This window comes from Prunus dulcis, chromosome 1 (assembly GCF_902201215.1).
Source record: "Prunus dulcis chromosome 1, ALMONDv2, whole genome shotgun sequence".
In the NCBI taxonomy this organism is placed as follows: domain Eukaryota; kingdom Viridiplantae; phylum Streptophyta; class Magnoliopsida; order Rosales; family Rosaceae; genus Prunus; species Prunus dulcis.
In genome coordinates, this window is record NC_047650.1 from 41,792,286 (window position 1) to 41,811,824 (window position 19,539).

The 19,539-nt window shown below is 35.9% G+C and overlaps 3 protein-coding genes across 4 annotated transcripts; 2 read left to right on the forward strand and 1 right to left on the reverse strand.

Annotated features, from left to right (window-relative positions):
- Positions 1–451: 451 nt before the first annotated feature.
- Positions 452–6,376, forward strand: LOC117615571 (protein RAE1-like). 2 transcript variants are annotated; one of them, XM_034344671.1, is made up of 12 exons: positions 452–616; positions 703–824; positions 903–989; positions 1,329–1,406; positions 1,971–2,158; positions 2,505–2,646; positions 2,950–3,030; positions 3,552–3,680; positions 4,369–4,446; positions 4,582–4,653; positions 5,824–5,904; positions 5,994–6,376. In XM_034344671.1, the coding sequence occupies exons 2-12, from the start codon at positions 756–758 to the stop codon at positions 6,042–6,044; spliced, it is 1,056 nt and encodes a 351-aa protein (XP_034200562.1). In that variant the 5' UTR covers positions 452–616; positions 703–755; the 3' UTR covers positions 6,045–6,376. The 2 variants fall into 2 exon arrangements, with proteins under 2 accessions (XP_034200562.1, XP_034200563.1); XM_034344672.1 differs by lacking the exon at positions 3,552–3,680.
- A 483-nt stretch (positions 6,377–6,859) lies between these two features.
- Positions 6,860–9,342, forward strand: LOC117614504 (BRASSINOSTEROID INSENSITIVE 1-associated receptor kinase 1-like). The gene is made up of 3 exons (XM_034343341.1): positions 6,860–7,703; positions 7,909–8,303; positions 8,626–9,342. The coding sequence occupies exons 1-3, from the start codon at positions 7,277–7,279 to the stop codon at positions 8,938–8,940; spliced, it is 1,137 nt and encodes a 378-aa protein (XP_034199232.1). The 5' UTR covers positions 6,860–7,276; the 3' UTR covers positions 8,941–9,342.
- Positions 9,343–11,547: 2,205 nt separating this feature from the next.
- LOC117630544 (BRASSINOSTEROID INSENSITIVE 1-associated receptor kinase 1-like) lies at positions 11,548–17,650 on the reverse strand. Its single transcript, XM_034363253.1, has 11 exons — positions 17,119–17,650; positions 16,895–17,027; positions 16,649–16,720; positions 16,371–16,514; positions 14,806–14,877; positions 14,598–14,669; positions 14,435–14,514; positions 14,000–14,128; positions 13,570–13,911; positions 12,909–13,303; positions 11,548–12,204 (listed from the first exon to the last, which is right to left on the reverse strand). The coding sequence occupies exons 1-11, from the start codon at positions 17,204–17,206 to the stop codon at positions 11,890–11,892; spliced, it is 1,842 nt and encodes a 613-aa protein (XP_034219144.1). The 5' UTR covers positions 17,207–17,650; the 3' UTR covers positions 11,548–11,889.
- Positions 17,651–19,539: the final 1,889 nt, after the last annotated feature.

The following is a 19,539-nucleotide window of genomic DNA, read 5'->3' on the forward strand; positions in this document are numbered from 1 at the left end:
TCAACAATATAGAACAATAAGTAATTATTTTATATTTTGAGAAACAACTTGGAAGAGTTATAATCTACTCATAAAAATCTATTTTTTTTTATTCAAGTGCTTGTCTGTGTTATAAAATAATTTATATGCATCATATCATATACTCTTTTATGGCATAAAAACTTGTATGAAACGAGGATAACATTGTTTTGCTATCCTGATGAATTACAGACTACCACATAGAAAAATTATCACGTGTGGCATAATGTGATTGACTGGTATATCAAAATAGTGTTATCCCTATTTCATGTCAGCGTTTCTCCTCATTGCAAAAGAAATGACGTTTCCAAATCCATTTCAATCCGAAGCTATTGTGTTAAGTCTATTTTTATTAAAAAGTAAAAATAATTACAAACAAAACAAGCAGGTTATGGTTCCTTATTACCACCTTAATCTTATTGTGCGTGAGACCTACGAGCGGGAAATGAGCAACTCTGCGTGAGACCTACGACGGGGAAGAGCAAACTCACGCATCCCCCTCCTATATTTATTTGCTCCTCTCCGTTTTCTTCAACCAATCAAATCAGCTCCTCCTGCTTTTTCTTGAGTTTCTCGTCCTTCCTTTTGCTCTGCTCAGGTAACTCTCTCTCTCTCTCTCTCTCTCTCTCTCTCTCCCGGATTTTACTTGTATGATTGAATGCTAACTGTTTTCTTTATCTTTAGCTTTTGAAATTTGAAACTAGACAACAACCCATTGTCACTTGAGTGCAACTTCAATGTCGAATTTCATGGCTGCTGCAAATGCAAATGCAAATTCAAATCCAAATCCAAACAAGTCCTTTGAGGTAAATTCGATCGATTTTTCTTTGCTGTCATGTATTTATTTTCTGAGTTAATTTAGTTTGATTTTGTGTGATTTTTAGGTCGCGCAACCTCCAAACGACTCCATATCAAGCCTAAGTTTCAGTCCCAAGAGCAACATTCTGGTCGCCACCTCTTGGGACAACCAGGTTCATGTTCTTTTTCTTTTCTTCGTTTTATTTTTTGGTTTTTTATCAGTTATAAAACCTTAGGTTCTGTTTGTTTGCTAAGAAATTTGTTTGTAGAGATTTTGATTGAATTTCTGCGACCATCTTATTGAACTTGTGGTTTATGGACAACCCAGAATATAAGGCAATATGCTATGAGGTTAACATAGATTTTTTTGGGTACAATCTGCTTATGTAATTCATGTTAACTGAAATAAGATAAACATGGGGCATTTATAATTTCTTTTATTTTCCGTTTTCTTTCATTCCCAACCAAATTTGTTAGGATTTAGTAATGATTGGCGGTGTTCCCTTGTTTAGGTGCGATGCTGGGAGATACACCAGAGCGGAACAAATCTTGCCAGTCAGCCCAAGGCAGCGATATCCCATGACCATCCGGTAACATATCTGATTGCACATTGTTTAGGCCAACTTGCTTTGTTTTCGATTCTCAAGCTTGATTTTGTGCCCTCTTGTATAATAATGGATACATACACATGCTGGCTTACCACAAGTCAATTATAACTTCTATCACAGCGATGGTTCGAGTTAGAAATACCTGTTCAGAATTTAAATTCTAGATCGCACTGCCTTTACTTGTAGAAGAACAGAATAATTATATTAATTATGGTAGGTGTGAGAACTGTTTGCAAGATCATAGGTTTCCAATGAAGACGTCAAGGAAAATTGCATGTGCAATTGTTATATGGTGCTGATTTCAAAACGAGTAAATTTACTAGTATTTTTATGCAATATTATTGAAAATGATAGAGAGTCCTTTTTGGGTAATGAAAGAACATGTGCATTTAATTTGAGACTACATGGGATCAATGTGTGTCCTTTGAGGAAATTCTGTGATAAATCTTGCAACTTTTTCTTTCTTTCTTTCTTGTAAGCTGGTCAGAAGTTTATAATATGATTCATGACTTAGTATACACATTATAATATAATCCATCTATATAGGTTTTGTGCTCAACTTGGAAAGAGGATGGAACGACTGTGTTCTCTGGAGGTTGCGACAAGCAAGTTAAGATGTGGCCTTTGGGTGGCCAGCCAGTAACTGTTGCCATGCATGATGCACCCATTACAGAGATTGCTTGGATCCCTGAGATGAGCCTCTTAGTCACAGGAAGCTGGGACAAGACTTTGAAGTAAGTAAAACATAGCCTTTGTTCTTATGTATTTTGAGCTATCTGAAATTTATGCACCAGAAATTTGTGTGGTATTCTTTCTAAAATAATTCATTTAAGGTTATGGGAGGTAGTGCTGCTGAGAATGTTGTGCTTTGCTCTTGCCAGTCTGGCACCCTTTTTGCTCATATATTTTCTTCTTTGTTACAAATGTTCTTATTCATCTGAGAACTAAGTTTCTTCTAGCTGTTGATGTGTTGTGTTGTTTTGCGACCTTAACTTATTTCATAAACTGCTAAGGCTTTGTCATCTTGCCTTCATACCAAGTTTTCTGTTTTTATGTACGATCTTTTCTGCCTATCTTTAGGTATTGGGATGTGAGGCAGCCAAATCCAGTGCATACCCAACAACTACCTGAGCGCTGTTATGCTCTATCAGTGCGATACCCCCTAATGGTTGTTGGCACTGCAGACAGAAATCTGGTTGTTTTTAACTTGCAGAACCCACAGGTAAATTTTATTTTTAGGGATTATCAGTTAACATTTATTTTATAAATTTCATGCAACAAAAACACATTAAAAAGTAAATCAGACTAACTTATGTAGTAACTTTGTTCACTCCCTAGTTTCCAGAATTAACATTTATATAGGCTTTTTTTTTTTCTCTCTAGTTTTTTTAGTTTTTAATTCCAGTAAATCACTTTTCCACAATAAATTGCATTGGTGCTGGGATTTATTATTTGTGTGATTTGATCATCTCCATGAACGTTCTCTGTTTTGCATCTACATTTAATAATTTCCAATCACGAACAGACTGAATTCAAGAGAATTGTTTCGCCCCTAAAGTATCAAACAAGGTGTGTTGCTGCATTTCCTGATCAGCAAGGATTCTTGGTAAGTATTTTCTCTTGTGCTTGTAGTTTTCTGTTTGGGTTCTCTCTGAAAATATAGTTCTCCTCTTTTTCAAATAGCTTGCTTAGAGTGACAAACTAAAATATGGTATTCTTGCATAATTATTTCCACTGAACATGAATTCATGGTGTGCTTTGTTGTTTATATTCAATTGATTAATGTGATAATTTCTGGAGACACAAGCGAAACCTTGGTTATCTAGGGGATATAAAGAATATGAAGAATATGAGCGGTGACCAGTTTATTTAAAAATCTTGGACTTTGACATAGAGATTATTTAATTTCGCAAAATGAGATTAAGAAAGAAAAAAGAGAGGAGAAATTTAAACAAATGTTTGTTCATAGTTGATATGCCTTTTTGTCATCAGTTCTTCCGTTTGCCGCTGTACTTTCTTTTTCTTGACTTATGTGATTGTTGAACATGATGCAAGATCATGCATATTCAGTCTTTGCTTCATAACTATTATCTTCTCTGAATAGTTAACTAATTATGATGTAACCAGGTTGGCTCTATTGAAGGGAGGGTTGGCGTACATCATCTGGATGAACAACAACAAAATAAAAACTTTACCTTTAAGTGCCATAGAGAGGGCAGTGAGATATACTCAGTCAACTCTCTGAACTTCCATCCAGTATGATTTGTATTATTCCTTTGTCTCTTTCCTTTTTCATATATATATATATATATATATATATATATATACATATATACACACACATTGAGAGGCTTAATAATTAGTGTTTGTATTTCTTCTGGTGGATTACCTTAAACTTATGAAACCTCTTCGTTAATTTAGTGTTCTCATGTTTCAGTATCCTGGTTAAGAAAAAATCGCAGGGATTGTTTTCAACCTTGTCATTAATAGACTATGATGTTTTTTGTAGAAGTATGGTATTAGTATCATTGGTACAGCCCTCACCTTAAGATTACAGGACTTGTATATTATTCTATCTATCGTGAAGGTGTCCAATTTTATACTATCTATTGTTCAGGTTTCAGATTTTTTATATCAGTGGATTTATTGGCATATGCACGAATTTTAAAGTTTCCTTTAAATATATTTCAGTTGATTTTGTTCTATTATATGAGGTAACTTTAAGTGCATTTGGATCAGTTCTTGGTTTTACTTCAGAATTATGACTGGGAATGCCTAATTATGATATTTTCTATGATCAGTCCAAACTTTTTTTCCAGCATTCATTGCCATTTCATTATGGTTCTTGTTAGGGTTGTTCAAATTTTTTTTGGATAAATCCGTGTTTTCATGTTCTGTTACGATTATTTGTAATTTTAAAGCTTATTTGTGTCCCTTGTTTCAGGTGCATCACACATTTACTACTGCTGGTTCTGATGGTTCTTTCAATTTTTGGGATAAGGATAGCAAACAGAGACTAAAGGTTTCTCCCACATCTATTTTCTGTTTCTTTTGTCTTTGTATTATGTGCTTCTCCAATTCTCTTGTTTATATGTTCGGTCTATGGCTGATCCTATGTTATAAAGGTGCCTAATACAACTTTTTTCTTATTTTTCAGGCAATGTCAAGGTGCAATCAACCTATACCTTGCAGTACGTTCAACAATGATGGTTCCATATTTGCATATGCGGTAATTCTCTTTCTTCATGATTGCACAACCAATATGAAGACTCTCTCCCTCTCTCTCTCTCTCTGTACTCACACACACCACCTACGCACATAAATTCACAGCCCTAACACATACCAAGGCAGACTAATCTATAGCAGTGTTTTCACAACACACTCACACATACCACCTTGCATCATGACTTCATTGATCTATAGGAATATTCTGAGTGTTCTCTTATACACTTATGCTTAAATTTCCACTAAATTAGTATCATGCTCTCCTTAAGATCATTCTCGACTATTAATATTATTGATTCATGTGACTGAGTCATTGTGTAATGTAAATTTAGAAAAAGGGAAATACCATCCTAACTTTTCTGGGTTTCCTATTTCAAATCTGGGGTCGGAAATGACTGGTAGTTGTATACATGTATACAATTCATGTTCTTCAACTGGTTTAAAGTGGTAGAAGTAGTTATGTTAGATTACATTTTGGGAAACGGAGTATGGCCAGCTAAACCTTTATGAGGAGAGGTCATTCAACTGTACGCTATTATGGCCACAACTGTGTTATGACTTTGTAGTAAACCATCCTTGAATATTTAGATTGTCGTTGTGCCAAAATTTCAGGCAATGCTTTTTGTGGATGTATTTTTATATTAGTTACTGCAATGATGATCAACCTTTCTGTAATCTCAATTTGTAGCTCCAATAAACCTTAGCTCTGTACGCTTGCTCGCCTTTAACTATTGTTTCTTTTTTCTCTTGTCGTGTGCCATTGTACAATGATGTTTCTTTGTGTACACAAGCGACTAATGGTGGTCTATGTTACAATCTCTTAGAGTAATTAAATGCCTGACATTACACCTTGGTTATCCTTTCTGTACAAGCCAATATGACTTGAAAACTGATTGCACAAGACTCAAACGAACTCTCCACATATTTTCTTCTCATAATTTAAATATCAGTCCCGATCTCTTGGACCACAGGAGTCCAAGAGATTGTGGTCACCCACCGTTGGATATTAATCCAATGGTTCAAAAAAATTTCTTAAAAGGAGTGCAAGAATAAGTGAACCGTTGAATTTACATCTAACGGTGAGTGACTACAAATCTCTTAGACTCTGTAGTCCAAGAGATCATGACTGATTTAAATATTATATTGAAGATCTTTTCCGAACTTGTGTTTGCAGGTTTGCTATGATTGGAGCAAGGGTGCAGAAAATCATAATCCAGCTACCGCAAAGAACTACATTTTCTTCCATTTGCCACAGGTATATTCAGACAATACATTTCAACAATTTTGTTCATGATGGCCTGAAAATACTCAAGACTGGACGTTTATATATTTCTTTGTTTTCAGGAAGCCGAGGTTAAAAGCAAACCACGAGTTAACACTGGTGGAAAAAGGTGAAGCTGGTCGACCCGCCATGTCTGTTATGAGCTATTTCTGTATATGGAAGTTGTTAGTTACCAACGTATGAGCAAGGCTAGCCCCTCTGACAGACGTTTAGACAGGAATTTTTTTTATTTTTTTGGTCAGACGCAGGAAGGTTCCTCTAGTCCTTTTTTGAGTTTCCATTCCTCGTGAAGCTGCTCCTATCAGTTTGTTCTTAGACTAGGTTGTGCTGCAAATATTCCTTTTCTGGAGCTAAAATGATCTGACTGGATCTTGTTCTTTTGTTCCGAGAATTCAAAACCTTAAAAAGTTTTGGCTAAATTTCAGTCCTCTGATGTTTGTGCTTATTCTAATGCGACCTTACAGGTTCTAACGTAGACATTTACCTCTACTACTACAAGTTACAACCGTTAGGTTCCTTTAGTTGAATTGCTAGTGTAGGGTCAAAATTAGCAAAATCATTATATATAAAAACTAAATTATTATAAACTAAAATTTAAGTACTATGAATTAAAAAAAATTTTAAAAAAAATATTTTTTTTTTTTCCTAAATATAAATTTTAAAAAAATTATGTAATGGTTTTAATTAAAAACCATTGGCAAAGTATTGCAAATTCATTAGTTCATAACTTTTGTGTCCATATCTGAAGATCAAACAACGCCGCTTCATAATCCATCAATTTTGGACGTACACGCAACATAACCTCTGAACATTGTTAATATTTCATTTCAAACAATTTAACTATATAGCATAAATAAAAAGTTTAGGAGGGTTTGATAATCATTTCAATTTTATTTTTTAATTTTTATTTTCACTTTTATTACTAAATTTATGATACTTGTTGACCAAATTTGTAGATGAAGTCTTGGGCAAAGAAGAGGAAAGCACAAGAAACTTCCAACAATGCAAGACTTCATCTCCTCTTCTCCCTGTCCCGCTCTCTCTCTCTCTCTGCTTTTGCGCCGTTACTTCGGGCCTGCTTGGGAGAAAAGAACGAGAGAACAGTTCGGAAACTCTCCGCTCGCTGCCTGTCTCCCTCGGAAACCGAACTGTTCGTTCGGTAAACCGATACGTCGGTGGTTCAGCATCGGTTCCGAGAGGTAGATGAGCCGCACATCTCTCCTTCTTTGGGCTCGGCCTCAAAGCTCCATCCGCGAGTTTCAACAGTAACAAATCCGGAGACCCAGTGGCACCTTCAATAGCTCGAGTCGAGTCCAACCCAGCCGCAACTTCCACATACTAACACATGGGGTGCATGTTTTACTTATGTATAAACTGTGCAGCGGACGAGGATCCAGAAGTCGATTTCACACAGATCAGAAGGCCTGCAGCGGACGAGGATCGAGAAGTCAATTTCCGACAGCTCAGAAGGTATTCTTTGCATGAGCTACAAGTCGCAACAGATACCTTTAGCCATAAAAATATTCTAGGTAGAGGTGGATTTGGTACGGTTTATAAAGGACGTTTAGCTGATGGGACTCTGGTGGCTGTAAAAAGACTCAAAGCGGAGAAAACACAAGGTGAGGAGCTACAGTTCCAAACAGAAGTTGAACTGATTACCATGGCTGTCCACCGCAATCTGCTTCGTCTGCGCGGATTTTGCATGACACAAACAGAAAGGCTGCTTGTATATCCTTATATGGCTAATGGAAGTGTAGCATCATGTTTAAGAGGTAGTCTTTTAAATTCTTTGCTACGTGGATCATTTTATGTTTTCATGACATTAACAAATTATTTCGAATTCTTGATGTTGATCTTATTTCCGTCTAATTTGAGGATACCAAGATGAACAAGTTTTTGGGTTTGGGGAGTTATGGTGAGATCACATGACCTATTCTGTAATTCTGCTTTCATGATTATGTCTATACATTAATGTAGATCGTACAGAAGCACAGCCTCCACTTGATTGGGAAAAAAGAAAACGCATCGCATTGGGATCTGCAAGAGGCCTTGCTTATTTACACGATCACTGTGATCCGAAAATTATTCACCGTGACGTGAAAGCTGCAAACATATTGTTAGATGAGGAATTCGAAGCAGTTGTTGGAGACTTTGGATTGGCCAAACTCATGGATTACAAGGATACACACGTTACCACAGCTGTACGTGGCACAATGGGTCATATAGCGCCAGAGTATCTCTCAACTGGAAAGTCATCAGAGAAAACTGATGTTTTTGGATATGGAGTCATGCTTCTTGAACTTGTCACTGGGAAGACGGCTTTTCATCTTGCTCTGCTTGCAAATAATGACGATGTCTTGTTATTTGATTGGGTATGCGTTTACGTTTTTCTGTTTCTGCATGTAGCTAATTTAGTACACCTTGCAGATCTGATCACGTAGTTCCCTGTGAAAATTTCCGTTATCTTGTTTTCCTTGTGGAAATATTTAAAAAATAGTAATACTTGTTTAAACAGCTGACAAGTTCCGAATAGATTCATGTAGAAAACACTTGTAGGTGTTGGCAGAACAAGCGTAGAAAATAAGTTCAATTTAACTAGCTTTTACTAATTGGTTGGTACCATCTCGTTTTTTCGTTTCAACTTACGAAACATCCTAACATTTTTATTATTATTATAAATAAAATAAAATTCAGGTCAAAGGACTATTGAAAGATCGGAGATTGGAAGCATTTGTTGATCCTGATCTAAAGGGTTACTATATTGACGACGAGGTGGAGCAGCTGATCCAAGTAGCTCTACTCTGCATACAAGGCTCCCCAGGGAAACGGCTCAAGATGTCTGAGGTTGTCCAAATGCTTGGAGGTGATGGTTTGGCTGAAAGATGGGAGGCCTGGCAGAAAGAGGAGATGTTCGACCAAGACTTCAACCCAATTCAACATGCAAGTACGAATTGGATCATGGACTCTAGTTCTCAAATTCCACCCGATGTGTTGTCCGGTCCCAGGTGATGCACTTCTTGCTTCCGTCCTCTGTATCTATGCAGACAAGTTTGTGTTCAGCAGATATCACCTTTGTGAAATTGGTTTTGAAGAATATAAAGTAACACATAGGATATTGGATTAAATAAAATATAACATATAATGAATGAGTCCACTACTAATAGCACGGAGACTTTTTGTGATCAAACTCTATACCTACAAGGGTGGTTTAGTTTGATACAATATCAATGTTGCTATTTGTGGATTGCTAGTATGTCTTTCAGAAATTTGATATATGTTTGTCTTTTCTCTTCTCTCATTTGCTTTCTTTATTCCTCTCTAATACCTTGTTTATATCACACAATGGAGCTGATGCTGCTGTAATTTTTATAGTGTTGTTTATGTCATCATTCTTATTTGGTTCAAACATTCCTTTTATAGTCTATGATTCAAATTCGTAGTTTTGTTTTTTTTTTTTTCCTTTCTTCTTTTGATAATAAGAATTTATGTGTTTATGGTATAATGTGCTTTTGATGAGAATATTCATGTAGTATTACAATTGTAATCTTGTGAAGTAATGTTCGTGTACGCATTCTTAGCACTAATATTATAAATAAACTCTACACGCTTGTTTTAAGAAATTGATGGTAGTTTTGTAATTTATTGTAATTGGGTTTTGGGTGTGTTTCTAAACTCCATTTTATATGGGGTATTTTTATAATTTGGACCCCTATATTGGGTATAATAGTGAATCTCCCTATTATTTATACTTTTGATCCCTTGTAGATTGATTTTTTTTTTTTTTTTTTTTTGGTGGGGTTTGTTGGGTATGACTTATGAGAATGATTGGATTCAATGTATTGTCACTATAGGGGCTGAATTTTTTTTTTTGGGGTTGATATATATATATATATATATATATTTGGAATAGTATATTTGTTTATAGGGTTGATTCTGGCTTCGTTTAATTTGGGTATGAAGGTTGGTTTCTTTATAAATAAAAATTATCTCAGCCAAATGCATTGTTGATGCATAGTGGATGAAAAAACAATGTGTGCTTTGGTTCTTCTACATTCCTAGAAGTGTAGTGTGTATGTGTTTTTTTTCTTGTTTGGTTGTCGTTGTGGAGGGGGAGTTGTTTTGGTGATTGTATAATGACTCAAAAGGACATGATATTGAAAATTTGACTTGGAGTTAAAATCATTTGGTGCCTTGCAATTGTACCCTTAAGGTATGTTTGTGGACACTTTCAATTTTCACAACCCTATGTAAATTTTAAGTGATGATGTGGCATACGTGGGATTCAATTTTTTAATGCTAAAATTGATCAAGGAGCAAGAAGAAAGGATGCAAGACAAGAAGGGTAAGATCAGTGAGCGCCACATTGCTCAGGAAGGAAAATGTGAAGTGCAATATATGTGTGGGCATACCTTTCTAGCAAAACCAATTCCAAATTCAAATCGGACAATATCTTAGTAGTAAAGCGGTGTCGTATTGACCCAAAAAAATATAAAATATAAAATAAAAAAATTTCAACACTATTTGCATCTTTGGTTAGTGTTGATATTCTTTGAAAGTCGAACACTCTATCTTTGGTTTTCATTTTTTTAATAAAAAAATGGGAACAAGCCTTACTTTACCTCACAACTTCTGTTAACACCTCTCTCTGACCTGACATTCTCTCTCTTTTTCCTATTGAAAAAGTATCTCTCCAATTATGAAAGCTAGTTCTCGCCAATCCCCAATGTCCAATCTTGTAATTATGAAGTTATAGCCAAATTAATGGATGACAATTTCCTATTCCCAAGGGTCTTCGTAAAGCTTTGACCTTAAATGGGCCGGGTATGAATGATAAAAAACAGATATGGGGATGAGTTTGGAGAATTTTTTAGATATGATGTTTGGAGAAGGACGGGGATTATATTCTAATCCCTAACTCAAACTCGCCCCCATATAGAATACATAAATATAATTTATTTTTCATATAAATATATTATTAAAGTGATTGTGCCCACCAAATTTTGTATTGCATAATATTAAATTAATATATTTATGTAATTTATATGAATCTTGCCCTAGTTTCATTGTTTATAAATCTTCCAACTGACATCCCAACGGGTTCTAATCTAGTAAAAAAAGGCCTTAACTTGCATACAAGATGTGTTAGGTTCGAATCCTCATGTCCTCTTGATTGTGTAATAAGGCAAGTCCCCAAGGAAGGCAGGAGTAAGCAATCTCCAATTTGAATATTGCAGGTATGAAGACGAAGGTGAAATGCTTAACGGGGATAGAGATGGGAATAGAATACCCACCCTCGATTATACCCATTGCCATTATAAGTTATAACACACATCATAGATCATGATTCATGAGTACCCAGACACCTATTTAAGCCCTCCCTCCACAACCCAAAAAGATAAGAAAGAAAAGAAAAAACAATACACTTCTACGAATAGCACACATTGTTTCTTCATTCACCCTGCATGAATTTTGCATTGCTGAAGGATTTTTTTCATTTACATTCGAATCATAGACCATAGCTTGGCCACAAGTAAGAAATGAACCAGAAAGGAATGACGACACGATAATATGTATGGTAATGAAACACCTTAATTTTAATACAAAATCTTTCTGCGATGCAGGAAATAAAGATTTATTTATTCGACAATCTTGACTAATTTCCGGGTACATAAAAATTATAAGGAATGGGTGCTTTTATGGCCCTTCCTAGTTCCTGCCGTGTTGCCAGCACCATAATTTCATAATGCCAGTTAACAACCCTATAAAAATTACAGCAGCACCAGCTCCATTGTGTGATATAAACAAGACATTAGAGAAGAATAAAATGGAAAACAAAAGCAAATAAGAGGAGAAAAGACAGACATATACACAAATGTGGTATTGCTGAAATACAAAATGGGCCTTGTCAATTCCTGAAGGCTTCTTACATGTATACAGAGGACGGAATGAAGAAGCGTATCACCTGGGACCGGACAACTCATCGGGTGGAATTTGAGAACTAGAGTCCATGATCCAATTCGCACTTGGATGTTGAATAGGGTTGAGGTCTTGGCGGAACATCTCCTCTTTCTGCCACTCCTCCCATCTTTCCGCCAAACCATCCCCTTCAAGCATTCTGACAACCTCTGACATCTTGGGCCTTTCCCCTGGGGAGCCTTGCGTGCAGAGTAGAGCTACTTGGATCAGCTGCTCCACTTCGCCGTCGTTATAGTTACCATTTAGATCAGCATCAACAAGAGCTTCCAATCTCCGATCTTTCAACAATCCTTTGACCTAAATTTTATTTTATTTTATTTTTAAAAAATAAAAGTTAGGTAGTTCCACAAGTTGACAAGAGAAATATGGTACCAGGGACAGCACAGATGTGCCCATAATGTTTAAACATGAAAGCGTGTAATGGACCAAAGTAGTTTCGTATGATAACCTAATATAATGAACCAAAGTAGTTGTCACTTTCAAACAATCACAGTAAGGCCAACCAACAAGAACAAAAATTATAACAATAACAACAAATAATAGTAATATATATATATATTAGTGATTATACAAATTATATTAATAACAATATAAGTGCTAAAATAACATTATAATTAATCTCTAATAGATAAAACTTAAATGTTGTAAATAAAGCTAAATAAATAATTGCAGCTAAAATGTACTTCCAATTAGTAAAAGCTAATCAAATTGAACTGATTTTCTAAGCTTTTTCGGCCTACACCTAAAGTAAATATAATTTTTTCTTCTTCCGTCCATCATCGTAACTGTTTTCTACATTTGAGCCAAAAGGACAAGTCTGTTCTACATTTTCTACATGAATCCAACAGGAACTGACCAGCTGTCTAAATAACTATTACTATCTTTTAATTATTTTCAGGGAACTACCCAAAACAATTATAGAAACTTTCACAGGGAACTATCTAATCTGCATTGAATAATAAATTAGCTACATACGGAAATAGAAAAACGTAAATGCATACCCAATCAAGCAACATCACATCATCATCATTTGCAAGCCGAGCAAGATCGAAAGCCCTCTGCCCAGTGATAAGTTCAAGAAGCATTACTCCATATCCAAAAACATCAGTTTTCTCTGACGACTTTCCAGTTGAGAGATACTCTGGTGCTATATGACCAATTGTGCCACGTACAGCTGTGGTAACATGCGTATCTTTGTAATCCATGAGTTTAGCCAATCCAAAGTCTCCAACAACTGCTTCGAATTCCTCATCTAACAATATGTTTGCAGCTTTGACATCACGGTGAATAATTTTTGGATCACAATGATCATGCAAATAAGCAAGGCCTCTTGCAGATCCCAATGATATGCGTTTTCTTATTTCCCAATCAAGTGGAGGCTGTGCTTCTGGACGATCTACAATAATTCATAGACATAATCATGAAAGCAGAATCACAGAATAGGTCGTGTGATCTCACCATACCTCCCCAAAGAAAAATATAAAAAAGAATTTGTTGATCTTGGTATCCTCAAATTAGAAGAAATAAGATCAACATCACAAAGGTAACTTAAAACTGAAAAAAAAAAAAAAAAAATTTATTGAATCAATGTATTCGAAATAATTTCTTAAATGTCAAGAAAAAAATAGATTCATCAACATAGCAAAGAATTTAAAACACTACCTCTTAAACATGATGCTACACTTCCATTAGCCATATAAGGATATACAAGCAGCCTTTCTGTTGGTGTCATGCAAAATCCACGCAGACGAAGCAGATTGCGGTGGACAGCCATGCTAATCATTTCAACTTCTGTTTGGAACTGTAGCTCCCCGCCTTGGGTTCTCTCCTCTTTAAGTCTTTTTACAGCTACCAGAGTCCCATCAGCTAAACGTCCTTTATAAACCTTACCAAATCCACCTCTACCTAGAATATTTTTATTGCTAAAGGTATCTGTTGCAACTTGTAGCTCGCGCAAAGAAAACCTTTTGAGCTGTCCCAAATGAACTTCTGGATCCTCCTCCGCTGCAAAGTGCATAGATCAGTGAAACATGCATCCCATAATACAACATGATCCTGATCAAGTTAAATTATTCTTTTATAATTGACTAACCAGGTACATCAAAGAAATGATCCTGTGGTTTTCTTCGTCGCCACCAAGCAAGTGCAATTGCAGGTGCAGCAAACAGCAAAGCAGCACCAGCAGCAACCCCTCCAGCAATAGCCCCAGTAGCAGTGTTACCTAATAAGAATCACCAGAGTTAAGCAGAAAGTTTATTTGCATGACATGAGCTAGAACCTAAATGAAAATTCATTAACGTTAGATGTTATATAATGAAAAATTATCAAAGTCAGATGTTATAAAACTCTCTCTCTCTCTCTCTCTCTCTCTCTCTCTCTGTGATTGCAACAAGCATCTCATATTATGAAAATAAATAGATAAACACAAGGGATAGCCAAAAAGTTCCTGGAAAATATTCAAACATCATGCTCTCTGAAAAAAAAAAAATTTGAGTCCGTATCACAAGAATACTATAACTGGTAAAACCTGGAGAACTTGGCGGGGTTGGAGAAACAGGAGGAGATGGAGTGACTGGAAGAGGTTTCAGAAGAGGGTTATTTTTGTAACTGCAAAATGAGGAATAATGTCAGTGAGTACATCATTTACATAAGCCTTCCAAAAGAAAAGGAATAAAATAGCCTCTACAAACCTGATAGGAGTAAAAAGTGAAAAAGAACCATTGACCGGAATATCTCCAGTCAGATTGTTACTTGAAAGATCCCTGCATTCCATGTAAAAAAAACTTTGTTATTTGCATTCTCTGATGGTAGAGAAACTAGTAACTCTCTCTCTCTCTCTCTCTCTCTCTCTCTCTCTCTCTCTCTCTCTCATTGAGATGAGAAGGGTACAAAACTCACAGGACTTGCAACGATTGAATCTTAGTCAAAGCCATGGGAATATCCCCCGTCAAGGTGTTGTTGTTGAGACGCCTATTTCATGGAACAGAAACCGTTATATCCCCAATAATTCCAATGACAACATATATTGTATTTCTAACACATCACTATTCAATTTTTTCCAAGGGGAGATGATAAATAGACTGAAACGAAGTTTTATGGTTTTTTTTTTTTTTTCTTCACATGTTTCTTGTCACATTCAAACACTAGAAGAATGTGCAAGTCATGAGTGCACATAGTGTCGAAACAGACTACACATTCTGCAGGATCCTTCACTGGTTAGATAATATGAATCTAGTAATTGTTACTGCTTGAGATACCAAGGATTAAAGCACAGCATTTCTGGGAAATCAATAGATTCTCCTTTTAACATACTCAGTATTCAGGAAAATAAATAAATCTCCCGAACTTCTGCATGCCCAGCAAAGTGAAAGTTGTTGAGAAGCCAAAAAGAGAGCATGATAATTTTCTTATGATAACCTAAGAGAGATCACAAGGATGGCTCGAAAACTAAATTGGAAATTATAATACTCCAATTAAAACTCAATGTTATACAACTATTTGCAATATAAAAGATTGAGATCAGATAGAAACACAAACTGGAATACTCTTATTAAATATAAGCTTATCATCATCCTTCAGACTAAAACTTCATGAACTCAATTACTAGCACAAGAAGTCTCTTTTAGATAGTTGATGGCATTATTTTAAGACTTCTTCTGCATCAACATTTCCGGGGATAGAGAACTAAGAAACAAAACACTCAAAAAGAGCTAAAGAAATTTATGACAGGGCCTCTTCAAGCTATTATGTGCCATGATTAACTGGCAACCTGGGATTTCATAATCATCAAGGTACAAAACGGAACGGCAAAAAGCTATGGGAACTTATAATTTTCTTCCTTTCCTATTAGGACATTCTTTAGAATATTTACACCACTGCTTTTAGCTTAATGCTTCTGGCATTTAGAGTTCCAATAACATCCATATTAGCTTTACCGAGTGAACTATTACCTTCTTTAGAATCTTGATACCAGGCATCTTGCCTTAAGGGTTCCAATTACTTATTTGTTTATGTTTTTTGTCCTTTTGCGTATTGTTGACCTGTTGTATATTATTTTCCTTATGCTAATTTGTTTAAACTCCACCTAGATGCCTTAACTATAGTGGCACAATATTGGTAGATCATAGTCAACCTAAGAAATCTTTTGGGTTCAACCTAGATGCTATCATGCACTCTAAGGATGAATGTTACTGAAGGAATAATTGAAAACATTAAATTAGCATATCAAATAAAACAAACAAATACAAGATATATTTATTTTCTTTAAACCACAACCTAAATCCTCTAAATCCAAAAGGAAAACCATATTTGTTAGTGGACAAGTCACATAATAGACTGTACGGGATGCATTCAGAGGAAAGCATAATCAATCAGAACATAAATAAATGAATCCACCAACTAAAGAATGAAGACAATTTGTTAAGAAAAAACAAAGAACGTAGACAAAGGATGCGGATTCATACAGGAAACGTAGTTTTTCTAGCTTGCCAAGTGTGTCGGGAATGGTACCACGTAAACCGTTCAAGTAAAGATCCAAGCTGACCAAGTTTGTCAAAGTTCCAAGCTCTGCTGGAATGTTTCCAGTTATGTTATTACTATAAAGTTCCCTGTCAATGGAAGTAGTGAATCGATGGATCAGTTTTTCACTTTTTAAGGTAAGATTCCAATTTCAATTTGGATGCATATTGATGGAACTTTAGATAATACAAGGACAAACAAGTATACTAAAAAACACACTTACAAGTACTGCAAGTTGGAGAGAGAACCAAGTTGTGACACCAATTGACCAGAGAGATTGGCATTGCCAAGATCACTGAATGAGCGCAAATGTTAAAAACAAGAAAAGCATATCATTAGTCTTTTTTCTTTTTTTTCCCCTCCTTTTTGGGTATTTCTCTTTTTCTGGGTTTGCTTAATAAACAGAAGGAAATGAATTGAATGAATGTACTGAAAGAAACAAGTGAAATGAAGTGTTTTAGCAGCTTACACTCGCGTGACGCTGTTTTCGCTATTACAAGTGACATGAAACCATGTACAGGGGTTGACGAGAGTGGGATCCCAACTTTGGAGAACATTGTTAGGATCAACTAAATTGCTCTTCAACGCATTCAATGCGTCACCTGTTTCCAAGGAAATCAAATCAGTCATTCATTCATCCAAATTCCCATAACCAAACACAACCCAAACACACACAACACACGAAGAAGAGACCTTCAACGTTGCCAGAGAGCTTAAGGAGTTGAAGGAAACCAAACAGCAGAAATAGCCAAACAGAAGCAGAGCCCGAGGTGGTGGACATCACTGCGTCTATTTCCCTCACAAATTCCAGGAGCTCAGCTCAGCTCAGCTCAGTAGCCTCAGCCTCTTCATAAACGAATCCCTAATTCTGATTCTAATTCAAAGTCTAATAATTGGAAAAGCAGCTGGCGTTGACCGATCAAAATCTGGAGCATCTCTGGGTTTGACGTCGTTGACCCAAAGTCTAGAAAATTCGGATGCTTTTGCTTTTGCTATTGCTTTTGCTTTTGCTTTGGGCGTGAGATTGAAATTGTAGATTTCGTTTGGCAAAGCATACGCTGGAGAGCAGACAAAGACAAAGACACAGAGAGAGAGAGAGAGAGAGAGAGAGAGAGATATCAATGGAGGACTTTGTCTTTGAGCTTGAAATGAAAACAGAGTTTTAGTTTAGTTTTGGGGAAGAAGGGAAAAAAAAAAGTAAAGTAAAAGCTGGTGGGTTGGTTTGCTTGGGTTTGGGTTTGGCAGGAGCGGCGGATGGCTCTTCTTCTTAGTCAAAGTTGCAGCCCACCACGTTAGAAATTTCCTTCTTCTTTTTTTATTTATATTTTATTTCTTCATTTCTATTATGTTTTTCTAATGTTTATAATTATTTTATTCATTTGTTTTTGGGCCTTGACTGAGGCTTGCTATTGGACTTTATGAGAATAACGACGCCCAGTCGAGAGTGAGAACGTGGCGAAATTTTGTAGTGAGGGTGTCATATAACGAACTTCTCATGTGGACCTTTTATATTAGCCACATGATAATTTCATTAAATTTAAGTGAAGTTACTATATCAGATGAATCATGTGGCTAATATGAATGTCCACATCTATAGTCCATATATGGTACCCTCACTATAGAACGACTTTGAGAACGTGTTGCCTGGAGTCAAAGGTCTAGCGATCAAGAAAGGTCCTAAGTTCAATTTTCCATTTCTTCAATATCGCTTTTTGTATAAAATAATAGAGTATGGAGATCAAGTAAAAGAAATATGGGGATCAAGCATTATTTGACTACAAGAGCATAAAGCAGTGCAGTCAGTTTTGAAGTACTTCATACTCCAATCAATTCATATCGACTCTAGAATGGATTCCTAATCTAATTAAGTCATTCAAGCACTATATAAGACGATCAAATTTAGAACCATAGATACGACTTTTTCAACACAAGTCAACTCAAATTTTAGCATATTTCTTTTAGATCACAAATTGGTTCCCTAGAGGTTTCAAGCCTGCTTAAGGCTTCTTGATTCAGAACTCGGCATGACCCAATCAAAATTTCTTCCTACTAGTTTGGGGTGATTTTTTTTTTACTTTCTTAAGTGATATCTAGCAGTATATGAATGGTTTTTATCATTTCATAGATAATTTAAGTCCTTATTGCTTTTAAGGCATGGGAAATAACCAATATCTAGCTAGATCTCTACCTAATGCACATTGGCTTGGTTAGAAATCAGTTACTTGATGCACAATCAATCACAAATTATATATTCTATTGAGTTCTTTTGCAATATCAATAGTGGCATGCTCACATAATTTCAAAGGTAAGTTAACTAGAGCTTGCTTCGATCGATTTCTAAGGCTAGGTAGTTGTTTAGCAAACATCTTTTTTTGGCACACCCAATGGATCGAGTTTTATTTTATTGGTGTTTGAGTTTCCAGTAGTTAAGCCTAAAACACCCCGAAAGTGTTGAATTTGAGAGAGTGCTATGGTTATCTTCAATGGCTCAGTGGGACATTATTGGCAAGAAAAACGTCATCTCTATAGAGAGTTCCGATAGAGAAGAACAATGGGACAAAACCTAAGTACGTTGGGGTTGATGTGTTGATTCTTCTATGTCACATAATTGACGGGAAGGTTGGAAGGATATTATTTGAGTTTGAACTTGGTGCTGAGATTGTGAATAATATTTTAACGTTACTCTAATTAGGATTGAATCGAGATTAAACTCGGGTTGGCACCATAGGCTAGTATTGTGGGAGCTAAGGATTCACAAGTTTAGCAAGAGAAAAAGTATGCATGAAATTCCTTGTACTTTGATTGTGCTTGGACTTTTGGACAGTGATTCTCACCTGGATGTTGGGCACTGTGTTTTATAGGGGCTGAAGGCAGGACTAATGATACGAGAGGAAGTGGAGTTGAGGAACTAACAGAACCAATAATCGAGTTCGAGGACCAAAATGTAAATCATGCCAAAATTTTGTTTTTCTTTGTTGTTCAATACGTCATGCCTAAGTTGAAGGACAATATCTCCTAAAAATTATACAACTCGCTTGTGTGCATGTGAACTTTCATTTGCGGATTCAATCGGTACTTGTTGCTAGTACTCATTCAATAGGTAATTAACTGCAA

Excerpts from the sequence above, each read along its gene's own strand:
- LOC117615571 (XM_034344671.1), top strand. The coding sequence starts at position 756 with ATGTCGAATTTCATGGCTGCTGCAAATGCAAATGCAAATTCAAATCCA. Across the intron at positions 3,031-3,551 it reads CTGATCAGCAAGGATTCTTG|GTTGGCTCTATTGAAGGGAG; the intron begins GTAAGTATTTTC and ends TGATGTAACCAG. Across the intron at positions 3,681-4,368 it reads ACTCTCTGAACTTCCATCCA|GTGCATCACACATTTACTAC; the intron begins GTATGATTTGTA and ends CCCTTGTTTCAG.
- LOC117614504 (XM_034343341.1), top strand. The coding sequence starts at position 7,277 with ATGGGGTGCATGTTTTACTTATGTATAAACTGTGCAGCGGACGAGGAT. Across the intron at positions 7,704-7,908 it reads TGTAGCATCATGTTTAAGAG|ATCGTACAGAAGCACAGCCT; the intron begins GTAGTCTTTTAA and ends ACATTAATGTAG. Across the intron at positions 8,304-8,625 it reads ATGTCTTGTTATTTGATTGG|GTCAAAGGACTATTGAAAGA; the intron begins GTATGCGTTTAC and ends AATAAAATTCAG.
- LOC117630544 (XM_034363253.1), bottom strand. The coding sequence starts at position 17,206 with ATGTCCACCACCTCGGGCTCTGCTTCTGTTTGGCTATTTCTGCTGTTT. Across the intron at positions 14,670-14,805 it reads ATTCAATCGTTGCAAGTCCT|GGATCTTTCAAGTAACAATC; the intron begins GTGAGTTTTGTA and ends CATGGAATGCAG. Across the intron at positions 14,129-14,434 it reads AACCCCGCCAAGTTCTCCAG|GTAACACTGCTACTGGGGCT; the intron begins GTTTTACCAGTT and ends GATTCTTATTAG.